At 45.2% G+C, this 16,860-nt stretch overlaps 1 protein-coding gene across 1 annotated transcript in view; it reads right to left on the reverse strand.

Annotated features, from left to right (window-relative positions):
• ANKRD52 (ankyrin repeat domain 52) overlaps nucleotides 1-16,860 on the reverse strand; it is a gene marked incomplete in the record, with an annotated part of 2,835,210 nt that overhangs the window by 1,836,225 nt on the left and 982,125 nt on the right. The window contains 1 exon segment of the mRNA XM_044083713.1: nucleotides 1,974-2,052. Within this exon segment, the coding sequence (XP_043939648.1) occupies nucleotides 1,974-2,052 (79 nt within the window).

Raw genomic sequence — 16,860 nt, forward strand, 5'->3', positions numbered from 1 at the left:
ACAACACGGTACTTAGCTTTATTGAAGACTTCGGTTCTGAAACTCAAACACGAAAATTTCAGGAGTCGGCCGACCGGCACTTGCGAATTGCTTCTGCTTTGGGCACCGCGCGGCAAGAAAGACTGAAGAAAATGGCGTTGGCTGCTTCTTTTATACCCCTGACGACCTGACGCAGGACCCAAGACTTTGGAATTCAGGCCGGCTGAGGGCAACCTGCCAGCAGGATTACCCCAAATGTAAAGACTGCAACAGTGAAACACGAAGAATATCATCAGAACTTAAAAGGATTATTACGATGCAGGCTACTACAGGTAGGAATGGGGAAGTTATGTTAGAAATAGAACAGAAACATCAGAACTTAAAAGGATTATTATGATGTGGGCGACTACAGGTAGGGATTTGAACGATAAGATATGTATTAAACCCATTTTACAAGCTAGAATTGAAGAGATGGGATATATGTCAGAATATATACATACAAATTTTATATACTTTCTTTTATATACATTTTTATTCATGCTTTTTTTTATATATGCTGTTTCTTATATATATGTTACTATTTTTTGTGTGTTATTTTATGTATTATTGTTGCTTACATAGACCACTGATGTAGTACATTTATTTTATAATCTGTAACGTTAAGGCTGAATTGGCCAAGACTTCATTGGCTGATTTGTTTTTTTTTTTTTTTTTTTTTAAATGGTCTCTCTTTTTTCTTTCTGTAATGTCTGATGAAGCAGCAAAGGTGCTGCGAAAGCGCTCACTATTATTAAAGTTTATGCCTTGTATTGTCGTGGCGTGGTCCTTCTCTATTTTTTAATGTGAAAAGATGCACTGTTAATTGCATCATCGATGACATTCAGTAATGGAAGAATAGTCAGAGGTTTACGTTCCAGCAGACCCAAAAACATCCTGTACCAGATTTGCATCTGAAAGAACTTGTATCACATTCAATGTTTCTTTCATCCTATGATGGACACTTCCAAAAGACATCCACAGAAGGAGATGCTGAGGACAGCATATCCTCAACATCATACTGAAGGCATGAAAAGTAAGATATTTGGTTTAGATAAACCAATCTCCCCTCCCACAAGTCTGAAATATCAGAATTCTTTTAGGGAAAATGTTCCTTTCTTTTAATGGAAGGTACCACAAACACTGTTATTCCTAGTGTAGCCGTCTAGATTTCTATAAAGTCAAGAAATATGGAATCAACTTGAAGAGATTATGTGAGGGAGCCTGGAGCAATGCGTGTGTGTGGTGGTGGTAGTTGTGGGGGGTGTGGAGTCAACTCTGCCCATGCTGAGACAATCTACCTGATCACAACTTAGACTTACAAGTCCTGCACCAATGCCTGGGAGTTTGGATTACAATTACAGTGACTCTTCAAAGAAAAACACAGTAGGTACCAAGAAAGTTGATACTGGTCACAAATGTACATACACTAACCCAAATGATCACCTACTCATAAGGGTCAAGGTTGAAAGCCACCAAGCATGCACTCTGACAGGAAGGATCATTTTAACATCCTTTAGCTACAGTATGGTTCTTCCACTGTGCATTAATATATTGTCTCTTTTACAGCACACCCCTTAGATACATGAACATCAGAATGGCATTCCTCACAGATTTTCTCTGAAATTCAACTGTTCTTGTTAGAGGAAAGGCAATTTTTCTTCTTACAGTATTTCAGTCATCTCAGTTTTCTTCTACCAGCATGTAACATGGTGCTATGCAGGAGACGAAGCCACAGTTCTCACAGTGGTAACACCACCAAAGTTACCTAGAGTATTTACAACTATGACACATGACATGATCAGCAAGGCCAGTACCATGGTGCACCTACCATAAACCTTACTACAAAAGAGATCTATAAAAGCTAATAAAAATGAACAAACCAATACATTTTTTTAAAGTGCACTAATCCTGAAAAATGGGCAGAAAGAGAAGCAATATATCTGGAGTATACATACCATTCTGTATGAGGATCTGAGATCGTGTAAACCGTCCATGAATGGCAGCCATGTGCAAAGGACTCTTCCCTTCTTTACTCTGCAAAATAAAACTTATGCTTTACAAATTAGAAAATGAAAAGCCCCAATAATAAGGCACTCATAAAGAGAATGATTTTCCCTCGGTGATCCTGAACAGCATTAAAAGTGAGTTATTAACCTACATCAATTAGGGGAGATGGTACTTTCTTGGAAGTGATCAACATAAAATAAGTTAAAGACTGGCAAGACCAAACCCTCATACCAGTGATAAAATGCAGTGATTTTACATCAGAGATTTCCCACGGATAATAAGTCAGGTAGTAATATCTCAAACAATAAATGCAAATAACGCAAATATTCTTACCATATCAGACTATCTGCAAAAAACACCACTCCTTGATGGCCCAGGGCTGGGTTTAACCTCTCAACAAACCATTATTTAGCATATTTTTCTAGATGTTCCTATACACAATGGATATGCTCCTGTGATGACAAACATCACAAAATCACTCACACTGAATACATATGCTCACTCATTCTCAGCAATTAGCAGCATACTTCCTTGTCACACGTAAACACCCTCCTGCAAATCAAAAATAGAAATGAAGAGCTGGCAAAACCACTAACAACTGATACTTGGGTATATACCTGCCTGACCTACAAAGATTCTAGAAGTCAACAGTTGATGCCCAGTTAAGGAATTGTCCACCTAAAAAAGCTGGAAGAGTGCATTATGAGCTGTCAAGGAGAAGCCCCCCTTGTACATTAGAATGGGGAAGGCTTATTCCAAAGAAATGTAACTACTGGGCAGAATGAGCCAGAGAACCTTATAAAAAAAAAACACTAAGGAAAACCAACCCAAGAGGTTCAACTCTGAGGTCACAAAAGGGAAAGCTGCCTTTGAAGTGTGTCACAGACCCCCAGGACCTCTGCAACCTAAACTGTCAGAGGCAGAGCAAGTAAGCACTAAAGTGGCTTCTTTTACAGGAACATACAAAACTGAAGCCAGGACTACTGCGCATAATGCTCAATGGCATACAGGGATAAATCTCTCCTCCACAACAAACACACAAACACACACCAAAAAAGGTGAAGGGTCTGAATAGAAACAGACTACAAGCCCAATCACAATCCACCTACCCATGCGGAAGAACAAGATCCCTTCCAAAGAAACAGCAGCAAACTCAGACGTGAGAAGCCGCTTCTTTCCAATGTCTTAATTCCTAACCAACAAACAGAACAACAACAAGGGCATGACCAACGAATCAGAGGCACCTTCTCAACAGAAATGGGAAGATCTGTAATGTTTACAAATTTATTTAGACACTGGGGAAGTCATGGTTGCCTCCAAGAGGTGATTACTCATATTACTAGAGAAAGAAACGTACCACATTAGATGCATGCTGCTACTCAGCATAGTTAAAAATAAATATCCCATTTATTATATAACTTTTTTCTAGTTATTTCAAAAAAAATAAATAAATAAAAAGTTACGTACTTTCCATAACGATAAGACGGTTTCATTCCACCGCACCCAATATGAAATAATGGGTACTCAAGCCGCTTGCTGTATCCAACACTGCAGTTTTAGTAATCCTGCCTTAAGACGATAAGAATTTCTCTTCCCATATCTCCTTGCTCTTCCTGGTTATCTCATATTTGTTTTGACACCCAAAAAGAATAGTTGTGTAAAATCTTACCATAACCATGCATATCCTTCTCTTCCATGTTACAGTATTCTAAACATATGGGATCCTCTGCCTGAGATGACCTGAATGTCCGTCCCATCTACAAAAGCTTAGCCTGGCTGCTGTATGGTGCATGGGATGTCACATGTAGGTACCATAAACCATGAGGCCATAAATGTGACGTTTGCACGCACTGACCTGAGAAAGTACAGTTTTGTACCTACCATAAATGTAGATGTTCGAGTGCTAATACAGCTGCAGTCATAACATATGGGTTTTCTTGCCGTCAGGCGGGTCCTCGGTCGGCCGAATTCCAAAGTCTAGGTCCGGCGTCGGATGTTGTCACTTCTTCCCTGACGTCAGTGCGACAGGGGTATAAAAGAACCAGCCAACCCCATTTTCTTCAGTTTTTCTTGCCCCAGATGTCAGGTGCCCCCAGAAGGAAGGCAATACATAAATTTATGTAATAATGCAATGCAATATAATCAAAAAAATAGAAGTTATGTACCTACCATAACGTTCCATGTAAGTTGCCTTCTTCTCGCCTTCTTTCTTGCTGGATGGGTTCGGAGCCGATCCTCGGCTCCGACTCGGCCACTCTAAAAGCTCGAGAGTTAGTTCCACCGGCTCGAGGCTCCCCTTATATCCCACAATGCTAGGCGATAATACCTCAGATCTCGTTTGTAAGCTAGGCCCAGCCTGGAAAAAATCCAGATACACTGGAAAGGGTGAACCCACCTCTATAAAGTGACAGAAAGAAGGTGACCTAAAACCTGATGAGTGAATATATACATAACACAGTATATACATAAAAACAAATAGAGGTGGTAAGAAGAAAAGGTCACAATCAAACTCCTCTAGGTCCGTCCAGGCTAGGGGGAAGGAGGGTGGGACGCAAGAAAGAAGGCAAGAAGACGACAACTAACATGGAACATTTTGGTAGGTACATAACTTCTATATGTTAAGTTGTCTATCTCGCCTTCATTCTTGCTGGATGGGACCGCGTCCCTAGCACCTTGTCCCGGGTGGCCTATCGGAACAGACTCTTGAGTACAGTGGAACCAAAGTTGGCTCTGTGTCTAGAAGCTAAATCCAACTTATAGTGAGAAATGAAAGTATGAGGAGTAGCCCAAGTAGCTACACCACAAATCGTATCAATAGGCAGCCTGTCTTGGAAAGCTATGGAAGTAGCCAAAGCTCTAGTTGAATGAGCCTTAGGTTTGTTTGGTAACTTTTGATGCCTGATCTCATAAACAAAAGAAATCAAAGATGTAAGCCATCTGGAGAGAGATACTTTCGAAACTGGAAGGCCCTTTCTGCCTTCTGCATAAGAAACAAACAGTTGGGCAGACTTTCTGATTTGTTTGGTCCTGTCTAAGTAATACCTTAATTGTCGATGAACATCTAGCCAATGTAATTTTTGTTCTGACCTATTAGAATAGTTAGGAAAAAACACAGGAAGGTCAATGTTTTGATTTAGGTTTGCCGGAGAGGCTACTTTGGGTAAGAAGGATGGGTTGGTACATAAGGATACCCTATCCTTATGAAACAAAAGGTAAGGGGATCGACTACAGAGTGCATGAAGTTCAGAGACTCTTCTAGCCGAAGTAATGGCTACCAAAAAGAGTGTTTTCCAGGATAGCAATTTCATCGAACACGAAGCCGCAGGTTCAAAAGGGGGAAGAATCAAAGATGTCAGAACCAAGTTAAGGTCCCAAGAAGGAGGAGGATTTCTAATACGAGGCTTGAGAAGAAAAACACCCTTCAAAAAGGCTTTGCAAAGTTTGTGAGACATGATGGCAGATTCTGAGATTGCAACATGAAAGTTAGATATAGCTGCCAACTGGACCTTAAGAGTAGAAGGAGACTAACCTGAATGGAAAAGTTCGGCTAAGAAATCAAGGACCGATTGAATAGAAGCAGTGAAAGGGTCTATGTTCCTTATCTGCGCCCAATAGGAAAAACGTTTCCACTTACTAAGATAAATCTTCCGAGTGGAGGTTTTATGGGAAGCTATTAAAATATCTCGAACTGAGTGAGATATTAGAGGAAGCCTGGCTAGGGTTGGAATTGGAGGAACCATGCAGTGAGGTTCAGAGAGGGGAGGGAGCGATGTAACTGACCCGACTGATGGATCAAAAGATCTGGAACTGGGTCCAGATGCCAGGGTTGCTCCACCAGAAAACGGTGTAGAAATGGGAACCAAACCTGTCGAGGCCAGTATGGAGCAATGAGGATCATGGAAGCTTTCTGAGCGATGGCTTTCTGTATCAATTGAGAAATCAGTGGGAAGGGAGGAAAGGCATACAGAAGTCCCCGGGGCCAATCTTGGACTAGAGCATCTCTGCTGGGATGGCCTGGTTGGGGAAAGAGTGTGAAATAATTTTCGCACTTGCTGTTTTGGGGAGTAGCAAAAAGGTTGCAGCAAGGCTGGCCCCACTTTAGAAAAACTTTCTCCAACACTGAATTTTTCAGAGACCACTCGTGAGGCATGAGAATAGCTCTGCTCAATTTGTCCGCAATGACATTGGACTTCCCGGGAATGTGCGTTGCTATCAGAAACCGCTGAGAAGAAATCGCCCATTGCCACAGTCTGAGTGCCTCTTGACATAGGGGGTAGGATCTGGTTCCGCCTTGTTTGTTGATATACCACACTACAGACATTGTCCGTCTGAATTGCAATCGTTCCTGTCAGAAGAGAGTCTTGAAGGGCCTGCAATGCTAAAAGCACTGCTCTCATCTCTAGAACATTTATATGCAAGTGGCATTCGTAAGGTTGCCATATGCCCTGGACCATCCTGCCCTGATAATGCCCCCCCCAACCGATCAGGGAGGCGTCCGTTGTCAGAGTAGCAACCGGAGGGGGAGGAACAAAGGGTCTTCCTAAGAAGAGCTGGGGGGATGTAATCCACCAAAAGAGGTGATTCCTGCATGCTTGAGTTATCACAATGGTGTGGGACATCGGAAGTTGTTGGTATGACCATTGTGTGAAGAGCATCCATTGTAAGATTCTCATGTGAAATCTGGCTAATAGAAGAACAGGGATAGCAGCTGCCATGATCCCTAGAACTTTCAGGACCAGTCGGGCTCTGATTTTGTTGCTGTGGAGGAGAAGAGAGACCTGTTTGTGTATGTCTGCTATCCTCTGGTCTGTGAGTCTGGCTGACATGCTGACTGTGTCTAGATTTGCGCCTATGAAGGTAATAGCACGACAAGGGGACAAAACAGACTTTTCGCAATTTATTGAGATACCTAGCTTTCGACATGTGCGAAAAGTGTAGTCTCTGGCAAGTAGTAGAAGATGCTTGGTGGGGGCTGTAAGGAGCCAGTCGTCTAAGTATGGAAACACCTGGAATCCCTGACGTCTCAGATGAGAGGCGACCACTGCCATGCATTTGGTAAACACCCGGGGGGCTGTGGTGAGTCCAAAGGGCAGGGCTCTGAATTGAAAATGACTGGTTCCCAACCTGAAGCGGAGAAATCTCCTGGAGCGTCTGTTCATTTTTATGTGATAGTACGCATCCTGGAGGTCTATAGAGCACATCCAGTTGTCCTTCCCCAATAGGGGTAGGATGGACTGCAGCGTGACCATCCGAAACTTTGTTTTCTTGACAGACTTGTTCAAGTTGCTGAGATCCAAAATTGGTCTCCAGTCCCGTTTTCTTTGGAACCAAAAAGAATTTGGAGTAGATTCCGGATCCTTGTTGGTCTGCTGGAACTGGTTGAATGGCTCTTTTTGCAAGCAACTTTGAAATTTCTAACACTGCTTGTTTCCTTTGAGCGGGTGGGCTTCCTTTGAGCAGGTGGAACATTTGGCAGGGACTTTTTTGATTGTTTTGGAATGTGAAAGAAAGGGATGGAATACCCTTCGGAAATGATAGACTGTACCCACTTGTCTTGAGTTAGGGATCGCCAGGCTTCTGGGTACAGTGATAATTTTCCCCCGACTGCCTCCGAAGGTGGACAGACGGGCAACACCTCAGGGATGTTGAAAGGGCTTGTCAGAAAAGGTTTCTCGATTGCCCTGGTTCTGCGGACCCCCCCTGCCTCTAAGGCGGCGTCTACCATTATTGTTCCCCCCTCTGCCTCTAGAGGGGAACCGACTCTGTGCGTCAGGCAAAGCTCCTTGAGATTGTTTGCGGAACCACATCTTTCCACCTTTCTGGCCCTTGGGGTAAGGCCTAGGAGTAGAAAAACGGACTCCGACGGCAGAAAGAGTTTTGCCATCAGTCTCGCACCTTGTCAGGGTTTCTTTCACTTGTGGACCAAAAAGAGACGATCCATCAAACGGGGAGTTAGTGAAAGACGTCTTGAAAAGGTCCGCAAAATTGCATAGCCACATCCAGGCATGCCGACGTAAGGCCATGCCTGTACCTGCGGCTCTGCTCGCTCCATCAGCCGCATATGAAAGGAGGCGCATGGAGGAGTTAGCTATCGAATTGAGGGTAGCCAGCTGAGTGTTCATCTTATCCTGAAAACCCGCAGCTGTTGGATCCTTTAACATCTCACTCGCTTCCTTGATCAAGTCTCTCTGAAGACGAGTGAAATGACAGAGGTAGTTCAGCGAACTCATAGAAAAGGTCGCTGACGAAAACATCCGCTTCCCGTACCTATCCAAAGACCTAGATTCCTTGTTAGGAGGATGGACAGGCACTGAAGGATCAGCTAGTTCCTTCTTGGTGGCAGCAGCCACCACCATAGCATCCACAGAAACTCCTTTAGTCAAAAATTGTTTGTCTGTTGGTGCCGTAATAAACTTTGAAGGTCTCCTGGGGGTGGGGTCCACAGAGTCAGGAGCCGTCCAGGCCATTTTTGCTACCACCTGCATGAGGGGGTCAAAGGGGGGGGACACCCAGGAGGTGGAAGGGTGAGAGCCGAACGCCTCAAGATACACAGATTCATCCTCTGAAGGGTTGAGGGCTGGCCAATTCCCCCGCTGTTTTAAGATCTCCAGGATGTCTGCAAAGGAGACATCTTCAGAGGGGGAACGGGGGGAACATTCAGAATCCTCTAAATCCATGTCAGAGGTGACAGACTCAGGTGAGTCTATGTGCTTCCTCTTGCACTTTCTCTTCCTAGGGGGCTCTCCTGCCAATTCAGGAGAGGCCTCGGAAGAGGAGGGGATCCCCACAGGGGACTCTTGAAGAGCTGGCTCTCTGCGATCCGGGATGAGGGAGTGAGTAGAAATTACCTGAGGCACTGAGGAGGGAGGGGTGGACGGAGCCAACTGTGGAGTTGAACCAGGTTCCAACACACTCCGCATGACCTCGAAAGCACCCCTGTCAGGCAGAGCCAGAGGTCTCCGCTCCGAAAAGCTAAAAACCTCCCTCGGCACCGACAGTGATGGCTCTGAGGCCGATGTCGGAGCCGAACTCACCAACGCCGAAGCACCGAGAGGGAGAGCGGGGTCGGACAAGGGTCCGATGCCACTCACCCCCTCGGAGCCGACGAGGGAAGTCCGGCACCGAGATTCCTCCAAAGAAGAAATCGGAGCAGACGACTGCGCCAAAGACAACTGCATCGGCTCCGACGCTGCCACAGTCTCGGGTCCGAAACGCCCCGGCTCCGAACTCAAAGGAGTCGGAGGAGGAACATTTTGAGTAATAGGGTTAAGCATCGACTGATGAGTCGGGCTCTGAAGCATTTGGGCCAGTGCCTCGGACTTAAGTCGACTCACCACCCTCTGAAGGTCATGATCTGAAAGTCTCAACGACCTAGAGGAGTGAGACCTATGGCTCCGTTCAGACAGCAAGGGAGATGCTGGAGCCGAATGAACGGAGCCAAGAGATGATGACCTAGACCTCTTCCTAGTTGTCGGTTCAGATAACCTTATCGGAGCCGACTCTGTGATTTCTAATACCTCGGCTCCGGCCGGAGCCGAGGAAACAGAAGAAATAAGTGTTCGAGCCTCATCGGCTCCAGCCGGAGCCGATGCTGTAGCAGACTTCGAAGCCCTAGGTGTCGACTCAGAAGCTGGAGCCGACGACCTAGTAGGCTTGGAGGGTTTGCCCGAAGATAGAGTCGGGGGACCCTCAGGTTTCAATAAGCCTCGTAAGATAAGCTTATTTTTCCTTTCCTGCAGGACTCTAGGGCTGAAGCCATGGCAAACAGCACAAGAGTCCTGCAGGTGCAAAGGTCCCAGGCAGTACACGCAAGAAGTGTGACCGTCTGTCAGAGACATCTTCTGACAGCACGAGTCACACTTCTTAAAGCCTGAGACCTTTGAATCCTTAGACATTACTAAAGATACAAGTGTAATCACCACACACACACAAACACACCGATTACACTATCCAATATAAAATTAAATTAAACTAATAAATTTAGTTTTAAATTTCTATTTATTTTGATCCCTACAAAACAACACACATACACTTAACTAGTAATAAGGGAATGGAAGGGCCCGAAGGCCTAAGGAAAGAACTCCTAAGTTCTTGAGGTAAAAAGAGTGGAGAAACTGGAGGGAATGGATAAAAAACTATTTAACTTTGAAAATTATGAATAAAGACTAAGTTAAAGGGGGTAAAATTAAGTTTTAGATTGCTCTAAACTAACTAACCTGAAGCCGGTTGGAACAACACACCTCGATCGCTGTAGCGGCAAACGAGATCTAAGGTATTATCGCCTAGCATTGTGGGATATAAGGGGAGCCTCGAGCCGGTGGAACTAACTCTCGAGCTTTTAGAGTGGCCGAGTCGGAGCAGAGGATCGGCTCCGAACCCATCCAGCAAGAATGAAGGCGAGATAGACAACTTAACATCAGTAGTTGCAAGCAAATACACCACAAAAGAATACCCCAATCAGGTTGTATGAGGAGGTGTTAGCCATTAGGCCTGTCCCAAGAGGGGAAGGGAGGGAGGGAAACCTGGACAGCAGCTGTATTAGCAATCGAACATCTACATTTATGGTAGGTACAAAACTGAACTATGTTCATCGTGCATACAGCTGCAGTCATAACAAATGGGTAGAATCCCAAAGCTAAAAAAGGGGTGGTAGGCACTAGGTGGAACTAGGAGGAGCCAGGATGCCCTGCAAGACTGCAGTGGCAAAGCCTGCTCTAGATCTGGAGTATAATGGTAGGTGATAGTGCTTGGAGAAAGTATGTACAGAACTCCAAGTGGCTGCTTCCAAAATATCTTTGGTAGGAACCACCCTGAGGAAAGCTGCAGAGGTAGCTGTGGCCCTTGTGGAGTGAGATCTGATGCCTGCAGGTACAGTTTTACCATGAAAAGAGTTACAAAAGCGTATGCAGTGGGCTATCCATTTTGCGATTGTCTGTTTGGAAATAGGCTTCCCTTGAGCTCCTGTAGCATAGGACACAAAGAGTTTCTCTGATTTTCTGAAAGGCTTTGTTCTGTCCAAATAATAACGTAGCTGTCTGTGAATGTCCAAGGAATGTAGTAGTCTCTCCCCTTTGTTTTGAGGATTAGGGTAAAAGGTAGGTAAGTGGATAGCCTGATTCAAGGCTACCCTGGACACCACCTTTGGCATAAAGGAAGGATTGGTTCGTAAGGAAACTCTGTCCTGATGGAAAATGATGAAAGGCTGCACAGCCATGAGGGCTTGTAGTTCCGAAACTCTGCGAGCTGAGGTGATAGCCAGAAGGAAGGCTGTTTTCCAGGACAAATATTGCAGTTCTGTTGAAGCAGCTGGCTCAAAGGGAGGCAAGGTCAGTTTTTCTAGAATGAAATTGAGGTCCCAAGCAGGTACTGGCTGTTTCCTTGGGGGTTTTATATTCTTAGCCCCTCTGAGGAACTGTCTTATAAGGGGTTGAGAGAATAAAGGAGGATCAGTGTTGTATTCTGCAGAAATGGCTGAGGCATGGATTTTGATGGAGGAGAATGAAAGTGCACTGCTTAGCATCTCAGCTGGGTACTGTAATATTTGAGGCAAATTCAGTATTCCAGGATTCTGACCCTTTTAGGCACAAAACCGTTTCCATTTTGCGGAGTAGGCTTTTCTAGTAGAAGGCCTTTTGGCCTCCAAAATGACATCCTGCACGTCCTTGGAGAGTAGGGTCTGTTGTGAATTTAAGGAATCTTCCATGCGGCTAGATTGAGTGTTTTCAGCTGACTGTGAAGAGTTTTGAAGTTGTGCTGAGTCAGTGGAAGAGACATTAGAGGCAGGATCCATGGTGGGGAATGAGTCAGGCTCCTCAGGAGTGGGTACCAGTGTTGTCTTGGCCAGTCTGGAGCAATGAGAATCATCTTTGGTCTGTCTGCTCTGGTTTTTAATAGAACTTTGGGCAGAAGAGGAAGAGGTGGAAAGGCATAAACTGTCATTGTTGTCCAACTGAAAGAGTGCGTCCACTTTCCAGGCCTGTGGATGAAAGGTCCTTGAGCAGAATTTTGTCAATTGGTGATTTCTGTGGGAGGCAAAGAGATCTATGTCTGGCCTTCCCCATGCTTGAATTATCTTTGTAAAAACTTGAGGATGCAACTTCCATTCATGTGGATCTGTCATATTTCTGCTTAGGTTGTCTGCCAGCGTGTTTTCCTTGCCTGGCAGGTACTGTGCTTGAAGTTCAATTTCTAAGTCCAGAGCCGTGTTCCAAAGAGACATGGCTAGCCTGCATAGGGGGGTATGAATGGGTTCCTCCCTGTTTATGTACCACATTACTGTTGTGTTGTCTGTCCTTATCAATAGCTGGCCTGGATGCAGTAGGTCTTTGAAAGCCATAATAGCATTTATTACTGCTAGCATTTCCTTTTGACTGATGTGTAGGTGCTTTTCTTTTTGGGACCATTTGCCCTGAATGCACCGATCTGTCATGTGTGCCCCCCCCAGGCGTAGTCCGAGGCGTCTGTTGTGATGACTTGATTTGCTTGAGGCTTGCAGAATGGGAGACCTGTGTTTCTTTGGCATGCTTGAGCCCACCACAGAAATTCCTTTTGAAGACATGGAATCAGTGGCATTACTGTTTCCAAACTGTGGCTGTGTTGAGACCATAGGTTTTTTTAGGTACCATTGAAGTTTCCAAATATGCAGCTTTGCACATGGGATTAGCAGGATGCAAGATGCCATGAATCCCAGAGCCTGCAGGATTTTCCTTGCAGTCAGCCTGGTGAAAGTTGCCAGTTTTCTGAAGTATTGAGTTAGTTGCCCTTGTTTCTCTGGTGTGAGGTAGGCCATCTGGGTATTTGTATTCAAGCTGGCACCCAGGAAAATTATTGTTTGAGAGGGTATTGGCCTTGATTTCTTTCTGTTGACTGTATCCCAGAGAATTCAACATTATTACAAACGCCAGATGTTTCAGAAGTATGTGCTTGCTGTCCGCTTGGATCAGGCAGTCGTCCAAATATGGGTATATCTGTATCCCTTGAAGTTTGCAGTAGGCAATTACTGATGCCAGGCATTTCGTGAACACTCTGGGCGCAGTAGATAAGCCAAAGGGCAATGCAGAGAACTGATAATGGGTTGAACCTGCAAGAAATCTGAGGTATCTTCTGCAATCGTGTCTGATTGGGACATGCAGGTATGCCTCCTTGAGGTCCAATGTTACCAACCAAGACTCCTTGCCCAGCATGGGAAGAAGCTGCTGAATTTTGGCACGAGTAAAAATGTGTTTAGGATGGATAGGTCTAAAATAGGTCTCCAATCTTTGCCCTTCCTTGGTACCAGGAATAGTCAGGAATAAAAACCTTGACCCTGTTCTTGTACAGGTACCTCTTGAATAGCTTTCATGTCCATGAGATCTGAAATTTGTTTTTGTGCCTCTGCCCTTTGATTGTGTGGCGGGTTTGGCATGCCTCTTATTTTTGGAAGGGTGAAAGTGGAATCTGTAGCCTCTGTCTATAATGTCCAGGATCCATTTGTCTTTTGTGACAATATGCCAATTTTGCAAAAATAATGCCAGTTTTCCACCTAAAGGTGCTGCCATTTGAGCCTTGCTTGGCATGCAAAGGGGAAAGTCATTGGTTCTACTTTCTGAATGGCTGTGAACTATCCTCACCACCTCTTTGTGTAGGTGCTTGCCAATGTCTGCCTCTAAACGATCCTTGAAATTGCCCTCTAACCCTCGGGCACCTGTATCTACTTCTTTGGGGGTCTGTCCGTGGCTGGAAAGGACCAATTTTTTGAAGGCCAATTTCTACTGAAACGTGGAGGTTGTACCTGTAGGAAATCTTTCACTGTTTGCATTGATTTTGCCTTTTCCTCCATTTTCTTTAATACCTCCTCAGCTTTAACACCAAACAATACATCTTTTTGAAGAGGTGCATCTAGTAATTTAGCTTTGACATGATCTGGTAAGGTTTGCTCTTTGAGCCAAGCATGTCTACGTATGACTGATCCTGTAACAGCAGCTCTACATGAGGCCTCTAAAGCATGAAAACCACATTGCAAGGTATGTTTACCCACTTGCTCTGCACTATGTAACAAATCCTGCAACTCCAAGTCTGGTTGTTCAGGTTGTGACATTTTGCTTTTCAACTGTGATAACAGAAACTGTTGGTACTTTAACATATGGAACTGACAGTTTACTGCCCTCATGGTTAAGGTGGCCGAGGTGTATACCTTTCCCCCCCCACCTTTCTAAAGCTCTGGAATCTCTCTCTGAAGGTAATGGATTTTAGCAGTGGAGGCCTTAATTCCCTTGGGACCTTGTGAAATAGTTTCTGGGTCAGCCGCATGGCTTTGTATAGGAATTGGTGTGAATCAGGAACCTGGTAATACCTGACAGGCTTGACTGGAGCTGGAGGTAAAGAATCTGGGTTAAGGCAGGCCTCCGAATACACATCATCTAGTATGTTTAAGACAGGAGGTATAGCCAGAGGCCTGTGCTGAGGAAGCAAGAGGAAATCCCTAAGCCTTTTCTTGGAGTCTGAGTACTCTTGGCCTTCCCAGTGGAAGTGTTCCCTCAAGGTATGTAAGGTTTCCCCAAAAGAGTAATCCTCAGGGGTGGAGACAGAGGGAATGGACTCCTCTGCATCAGAATCTTCAAAAGGGGAGTATGAATGTTCCTGGTCTTCAGAATGTTCTGAAGTAATGGAGGCCTGGTCTGAGGAAGGGGATTCTTTCTCCACTCAGGGCCTTTTGTCCGGGGGGGGGTTGAGAACCCCTGATAAGAGTAATCAAATCCTCAGCCATTTTGAGCATCTGCTTTTTAGGCATGGGGCCTTGAGAGGGGCCCTGTGGAGCTTGTCTTAGTATGCATGGCTGCTTTAGACTTAGTGAAAGCCTTGATGGAAAAAGAAGAAGGCCTGAAGACACCTTGAGAGGTGGCAGGCCTGTCTAAACTCAGAGTTTCCCCGCCAAGAGTGGCTTCGGTATCTGTAGTCGGGGTGTGGGCCGAAGAGCCTGAGACCTCGGGCACTGAAGACACCACCAAAGAAGTGTCATCGGTAGTCAGGGGCTGCGTAGGCGCCTCGCTGAGAACTGGAGCACCTGTAGTCGGCTTTAGCGTGGTGTCAGTAGAAGTCGCGGACCTCGTATGTCGGTCCTTATCTTTGCGTCTTTTACTCAAAACTGGAGTCGGAGTATCCGACGACATAATGTAATTAAACTTTTTGCAAAAATAGCGTTGGGCGAACTCCGCCCAACGCTTAATAGTGTGTCTATTGAATGTAGCACAAAAACGACAGGCCGAGACGTCGTGGTCTGGGCCTAAGCAAGGAATGCAGAGGGAATGAAAATCCTTATGCGGTATTTGCTTCCCACATGAAATGCAATTATTAACTTTGTCTGACATCGGTCTGAGGCAAGAAAAGTTTCCCCAAAGGGGTACTTAGCTTTCAAGAAGACTTCGGTTGAAAAATATTCGTAATCTCAGGAGCTGGCCGACCGGCACTTGCGAACTGCTTCTGCTTCGGGCACCGCGCGGCAAGAAAGACTGAAGAAAATGGCGTCGGCTGGTTCTTTTATACCCCTGTCGCACTGACGTCAGTCAGGGAAGAACCGACGACATCAGACGCCGGACCTAGACTTTGGAATTCGGCCGACCGAGGACCCGCCTGACGGCAGGAAAACCCATCTGTTATGACTGCAGCTGTATGCACGATGAACATCTGAATACCCCAGTCGGACAACAGTCTAAGGACAGCTGATAAGGATATCATCCAGTGGGGGGGGGGGGGACAAAAACAGTAGAAACAAGAGGTCCTAAGTAGGGGTAGGAGGGAGAGAGAGGAATACTGCAACATGGAAGAGAAGGACATCTATGGTTATGGTAAGATTTTACAGAACTATTTATGTCCTTCTATTTTCATGTTGCAGTGATCTAACCATGAGAAAGAATACCAAAGCTCAGCATGTGATATGGGAGGAGAGGATAGAGGATTTCTCAAGTAATCCATGCAGGATGACTTTAGCAAAACCTGCCCTAGAGATGTTGTCCAGTTTTCAATGTTTAGTAAAGGTGTGGACTGAAGTCCAAGTGGCTTCCTCTAGAATGGAAGCTGTATCCAGTCCTTTGAGAAAGACCCCTGAGGAAGCTACAGCCCTGGTGGAGTAGGCCCTCATGGAATAAGGCAACTGCTTGCCATGGCAACAATAACAGAAGTATAACATGCTGGAAATCCAAGAAAAAAGAAGTTATGTACTTGTAGTCCATCTCGCCCTTCATTCTTGCACTTGGGATCGGAGCCAAACCTCGGCTCCGACTTGGCCATTCTATAGCTCAAAAACTTCTGGGTGGCTCGTGGCTGGGAGGTATCCTATCATGCGCCGCTAACATAAACCAGATCTCGTTTTCTGCAAGGAGAAACATACAGAGACAAAGAACAAACCATGTCGAAAGGACCCAACATAACAATAAGGCAGTAGTCACTCGACCCTCAGGTCCTCAAGGACGGGGGCAGGCGGGAGGATTAGTAAGAATGAAGGGCAAGATGGACTACAAACATCGAACGTTATGGTAAGTACATAACTTTTTTATGTTCTGTAGTCCAATCTCACCTTCATTCTTAAACTTGGGACAGCGTCCCCAGCACCTTCATCTTGGGTGGCTCATTGGAAAATGCTCATCAGTACTGTTGAGCCAAAGGAATACCTGTTCCTGGAAGCCATATCCAATTTGTAGTGAGTAATGAATGTATGAGGTGAAGCCCATGTTGCTGCTGCACAAATGTTATCTATTGGAATTTTTGCTTGAAAAGCTACCGAGGCAGACACAGACCTGGTAGAATGAGCTTTCACCTTGAAGGGAAGATCTTTGCCACTGGATGCATAGACAAAGAAAA

This window comes from Protopterus annectens, chromosome 9.part0 (genome assembly GCF_019279795.1).
Source record: "Protopterus annectens isolate FY-2018-M chromosome 9.part0, PAN1.0, whole genome shotgun sequence".
NCBI lineage: Eukaryota > Metazoa > Chordata > Ceratodontiformes > Protopteridae > Protopterus > Protopterus annectens.